Source organism: Gadus macrocephalus, chromosome 14, assembly GCF_031168955.1.
Source record: "Gadus macrocephalus chromosome 14, ASM3116895v1".
NCBI classification, from domain to species: domain Eukaryota; kingdom Metazoa; phylum Chordata; class Actinopteri; order Gadiformes; family Gadidae; genus Gadus; species Gadus macrocephalus.
In genome coordinates this window covers 22,548,546-22,554,401 of record NC_082395.1, presented here as the reverse complement: position 1 = coordinate 22,554,401, position 5,856 = coordinate 22,548,546, and the positions used below count along the sequence as shown (strand labels likewise).

The 5,856-nt window shown below is 51.9% G+C and overlaps 1 protein-coding gene across 1 annotated transcript; it reads right to left on the bottom strand.

Moving 5' to 3' along the window:
- LOC132472079 (ena/VASP-like protein) lies at positions 1-4,036 on the bottom strand. The gene has a single exon (XM_060071522.1). It carries the CDS (start codon positions 3,109-3,111, stop codon positions 2,200-2,202), a length of 912 nt encoding a protein of 303 aa, XP_059927505.1. The 5' UTR covers positions 3,112-4,036; the 3' UTR covers positions 1-2,199.
- Positions 4,037-5,856: the final 1,820 nt, after the last annotated feature.

Genomic DNA, 5,856 nt, shown 5'->3' with positions numbered 1-5,856 from the left:
TTTGCTGCTCGACACACAATTGTATATTTATTCATTTGGATGATCCAGGCTCGCCGAGCATTAAATGGGGTTTACTTTATTTGATCTATCTGCTGTCGCTCTGCTGTGTACCTTGACATTCAAGTTGCTGGAGATGGTATGAAACGTGGATAAACAGGGGGAGAAATCATGCCAAAGCCACACAGAGAGAGAGAGGGCTCGGTGGGGGATGAGGGGCTAATTTGTGTTCGTTTAGAAGTTTCACACTAAATTCTTCAGGGACGTCCCTGCTAAACCGCATATTTTTATTGAGTTGTTTAAAGAATTGTTACGGCGGTTAAGAATCCCTTTGATTCATTTACTTTATTAGGCAGAGCTGGGGCTTTGCAGATTTTCATTAAGATCAAGTGCGAAACGTTTCAGACAAGACTCAACTTTGGAAAAGGTTATTAGCCTGGGAGGACATGGTTAATTAAGCAGGAAAGCAAAAAAGAAGCAAAAAAGATAAGCATTCGTAGGTCTCCTTTGATAAAACTATTCTCCAGTGAACGGCTTCCAAGGATGAGTTATGTCTAGGGGTTACCGTTGGAGGTAATGTCTGAAATCTTTAATGCGCTGGACAAATTGCTATAACCCATGGATTATTATTCTTCATTTCCTTTTTTTCATGGCCCACAGAGAGAATGGAAAGTCGACACTGCTTCCATAAATAACATACAGCATATACATTTTTGTAGGCTGTGACTATTTAATTCACGGTGAGTAGGCATGCAGATTGGATAATCACATGTCACTTCTGTGCCAGGTTTCATTAATATCCATGATGCCTTTGTTGCTAATATTGGTTATTTGTCAAAGAAATGCATGACGGTGACTATGGAGACAATGCACTGCCACAGTGAGTGCCTTAGAACTCCAACCTGCTCAAAATGGAAAAATACAATGAAGGGTTCCAGTTGGCATTACCCTAGGATTGGTAGTATCATTATTTTACCTTAACCTCAAACCTCACCGTGTGATAGTTCAGACTGCATACACATTAATGCATACAAGTTCACAGTGTGTCATCTGTAACCAGTTTGCTCACTAGTGGAACCCAAGCCCAGTGTGATAGACCCTGCATAAACAGATGTGTAACACTGGTCCAACATAAAAAAAATAACGGCAATATAGAAGAGATGTGATGAGCCAGTGAGCAGCGCGGTCGAAGGGGAGTGTAGATGTTGCCATGGGTTTCATATTTTTGCAGGCGAACGGGAGTGTGCAGTGCTGTCAACTCCAGTTTTAATCCTTTTCTTCACTTCCTGTGTGTGATGTTGTGTTGTTATCTTAATGATTATCTGTGGCGCTGCGTCTGCCCCAGGCATTTCTGTCAACGGGGGCTGGTGTGGGGAGCCAGGGCTTATCACAGCACTGGTGTTAAATCAGCTCTGACTCCAGACAAATTTCCCCCACATCGCCCCTTATCAATGGATCTGCACACTGTGCTTTTATTTTTCCTCTCTTTATTTATTTATTCATTTTTCATTTCGATTTTTATATGCTGTTGTTTGACGTGTCGGACCCCAAAAAATAAAACACAATGCAGATCAAACGCTGTCTTAATTTTTTTTTTACTCACGACGTTGGGGTATTCACTATTCCATCAGATAGCGTGTGCTCTTTTTAGCATTAGTCATAGCATGGATGGCTTTAAACATTTTACATATTCTTTCAGCTCGTTGGCCGTACCTTTTTATATTTTCAAAGGTCACAGTAGAAAAGTGATCTCAGTCAGAGTGATCTCAGTCCAAAGGTAAAGGGCTGACGGCATTCTGTCCTTAATCTTCTGGGGGATTAACGCGAGCGGTCATCCGTAGCCGCGCAGAATTCATGGCTTTTTGTTACGTTGATCTAAAATGGACAGTCATTTTATTACAGAATCAACAGTGAAACAAGCATCATCGTCGTTTTCTTTTCAGTTTCTCTCAGGAAGTAAGTAAACCTTGTCCCGCCGAGAACGGATCATTGTGAACGCTGTCCGCGTACAGAGGCGAGACTGAAAGTCCCCGGCGGACTGACCTCTGGTCGGAGGGGCGACTCCCCGAGTCTTTTCTTCCGGAGAGCGCCGTTCCGTCTCAGTAAGTGCTCTGATTGTCTGGCCACTGTGGCTGAGAGGAGGGCAGCGCCGACTCACCTCCTTCTCTCTCGTCTCTCTCCTCCGCCGCGGCTCACCCCGGGTCAGCCACTCAGCGACGGGAGCACCACGCCGCCTCCCTCACCCAGACACGCCCTCTTACAGTCGGGGTACCCTCCGAACGCCGGCGGGCCCGCGGGTCTCTTGAAGGCCGCCGGCGGCTGGGGGTCCGCGCCCTCTCGCTCCTCCCACAGAGCGCTCAGGGTCTCGGGGGGCTGGTAGCCGGGCTCCCGGGGGTCCAGGGGGTCTTTGGAGAGCAGGATGCTGATGGAGGGCACGGTCCGGTGCACGGTCATCTCTGACGCGCCCCCGTCGTGGCTCTCCCACACCTCCTTCACCCCCTTGTAGCGCAGCTTGGTCAGCTGGTGCAGCGATCCCACCTTCCTCTTCATGATCTCGGCACAGGTGATGGTCTTGGTGACGGCACGCCCTGACCCGGTGAAGACCACCTGCCTCAGGCCGCCGGCGCCCCCGGAGCCCGCGACGCCCCCGACACCCCTGTCCAGCTTCTCCCCCTGCATGCGGGCCATGGCGAACCCCATCAGGTTGCGGATCTTGCTGCCCTCCTTCACCCGCATCTCCAGCACCCCCGAGGCCAGGCCTGGGAAGGGGCTGGGGCTGTCCTCCTCGGTGCGGAGGATCTTCTTGAAGCCCCCCTGGCCCGGCTTGGGGGCGCTGGGTGGACCCGGTGCCGACGCTGAAGGCGGTGGAGGCGGAGGGGGCGGTGGTGGTGGTGGTGGTGCAGCAGTCGGTTTGGACAGGTGGAAAACATTGCTGCCCACAGAGGACTGAGCAGGGGTTTGGTACACCGGAGTCTGGTAGCTGAGGCAGGAGCCCGGGGGGCCTCCCACCTCCAGGTGGATCTGCCGGTTGAACTCGAGCCCCGGGTGGGGCCGGACCACTTCCCTGGGCAGGTAGTGGCTCTGGCCGCTCACCACTCCACAGCTGGTGAACATATCTCCTCTACTCAGTGTCCCGGTTTGATCCCCCTTCAGTCACGTACCGCTCCGTACGGAGAGAGGATCAGGATCATTCGCCCATGGTGGTATTTAATTTTTTACACTTTTATACCCTTTTCCTTCCTACAGGCAACATCCACCACAAAGTTTGAAAGACTTTCACGTAAGCCCCGTTTAACGTTCTCCCCGAGAGCGCTATCAATGTGCTCTTTGAAGCCGCTCCACGGTAAAAGCTGGACACTTGAGATAAAGCAGCCGACTGGTGAATTCAAAATGCTGTGGCAAAGGAACCACACACAATGTTCTTTCTCTGAGAGAATCTGATTTGCTTATCCAGAGACGACTATTCACAAAACGTTCAGCAGACAGAAACAAAATGCAGAACTGAATAACGTTCTTTAACTGTGCCGTCCCTTCACACGCTGTATACTTAAACAACAGCAAAACACGTTGTCGGTCACACTTCAAACTAACTTTTTTCAAAAAAGAAACTTAAAGGATAACCTTTGTGTTCAGTAGTGGCTGGTTCCTCCGTCAGCTGATCTCGGTCCGCCGGTGTGCAGAACTAACACGCTGAACTCTGACTCTGACCTCTGCCGATGATTTGCTCTCCCGGTTGCACAGCTTTGAACCTGTGGCTGGAAGTCATCCAGGGCTGGGCGGGGGGGGGGGGGGGGGGGTGCGTGGCTCTCTGCTCCCCCTGTCCAGGCGTGGCCGCGGAGCTCCGTGCAGCCTGCTACGTCTCTTTCCCCCGGGGAGATCTTGCCGCGTCGTCTCCCAGTGATGTTCTGGGAAGTCTGCCTCTTTCCCCCACAAAGAGACGTGAGGGACAGGAGCCGCCTCGCAAAAGCTCACAGGAGGAGTGTCTGTGGTTGAGGGGGAGCATGAGGGAGAGAGGAGACAGCCCTCTTAAAGGCGCAGGTCTTTCATCTTTCCGTCGAACTCCCCTCCCTCCCTCCCTCCACAGCTGAAACCTGCCTCCCTCAGAGCGGGGGAGGAGGGGCCCTCCCGCGTGGCCCTTTAAGAGCCCGGGCGCAGACCCCCCCGGCAACTTTGTCAATCTCTTTAGAGGACGTTCCAGTGCATGTGTTCAATGTACATGACTGATTAAACCTGAGTTCTGGAATAGGGAGCCAGTCAACCTTTAAAAATGCATTTTCAGCTGTGAAACAATGAATTAAATTAGCCCGTGTTATAATTGAAAACATCCTTCAAAGAGCCATTGAAAGTCAATGGCATTAAAGTGCGCTGTATTTACCCTCTATCCTATTAGATGCTGTTCTGACCGGTATCCTTTTCCATAATGTGCTGTTAATAGCTTCATTGTTGGGGTAATCAAGTCGCGCGCCACAAATCTGTGTCTCTCTCACGCTCGGACGATTCCGCGGCTGCAAGGTTGAGCAGCCCCACCGAGCAAGGGCACCAACGAACACTAAATATAAAGAGAAGAGAAAGGGAGAGGCAGAGCTCTGAGACTCCCGTTTTAAAGGGCTATTGTAATTGTGTGGCTATCTTCATTAGCTCTGCTGGAACTGGGGGGGGGGGTGGTAGGAGAGGTGGAAGTGGAGGAGGGTGGGGGGGTCTGCACAGGTGAGCAGGAAGAGCTGACAGTTGGGATAATAAGCATCTTAATGGCCTTTCCATCACCGGAGGAGGGCGCTGGCCCGACCGCTCCCACCCTCGGCTGGGCCCCCGACAGCTGTAGCAGAGCCCCCATCCAGCGCGGCCGCCGCCCCGACAGGTGGATTTGTTGTGGTGTGTGACTGACAGATGGAAGGATGGGTAAAGACAGCCCACTGAGGCTGAACCGATGAGGCCAAAGAGAAAGAGGCAGACGAATCCTAACTGTTCTCCGCTGGCTGGCTAGCCCATGTGGCGCGCTGCTAGTCCCAGAGGTTCACAGCGGTTCACAGAGAAACATAACCCACTGTGGTCCAGAGTTTAGCCCCATCTAACCCACTGCGTTACAGTGTTTAGTATCGGGCTAACCCACTATGTTCCAGGGTTTAGCACCATGCAATCCCGCTGTAGTTCAGGGATAAGCACCATGCTAACCTATTGTGGACCAGCATTTAGCATCAGGCTAATCCACTGTGGTCGATGGTTTAGCACCATGCTAACCCGCTGTGTTCCAGGGTTTAGCACCAGGCTAACCCATTTTGGTCAGGGGCTTATCAAGATGCTAACCCGCTGGGGTCCAGGGTTGAGCCCAATGCTAACCCGCTGTTGTCCAGGGTTTAGCACGGTGTTAACCCGCTGTGTTCCAGGGTTGAGCACAAGGCTAACCCACTTTGGTCAATGGCTTAACACGATGCTAACCCGCTGGGGTCCAGGGTTTTGCCCGATGCTAACCCGCTGGGGTCCAGGGTTTAGTACCATGCTAATCCACTGTGGACCAGGGTTTAGCACCATGCTATCAGACTGCGGACCAGGGTTTATCATCAGGCTAACCCGCTGTTGTCCAGGGTTTAGCATGGTGCTAACGTGCTCTGGTCCAGGGTTTAGCACCATGCTAACCCACTGTGGTCCAGTGATTAGCATGATGCTAGCCCACTGTGGACCAGGGTTTAGCACCATGCTAACCCACTGTGGACCAGAGTTTAGCACCATGCTAACCCACTTTGGTCCAGTGATTTGCACCAGGCTAACCCACTTTGGACCAGGGTTTACCAACCCACTGCAGACCAGGGTTTAGCACGATGCTAACCCACTGTGGACCGGAGATTAGCACAAGGCTAACCC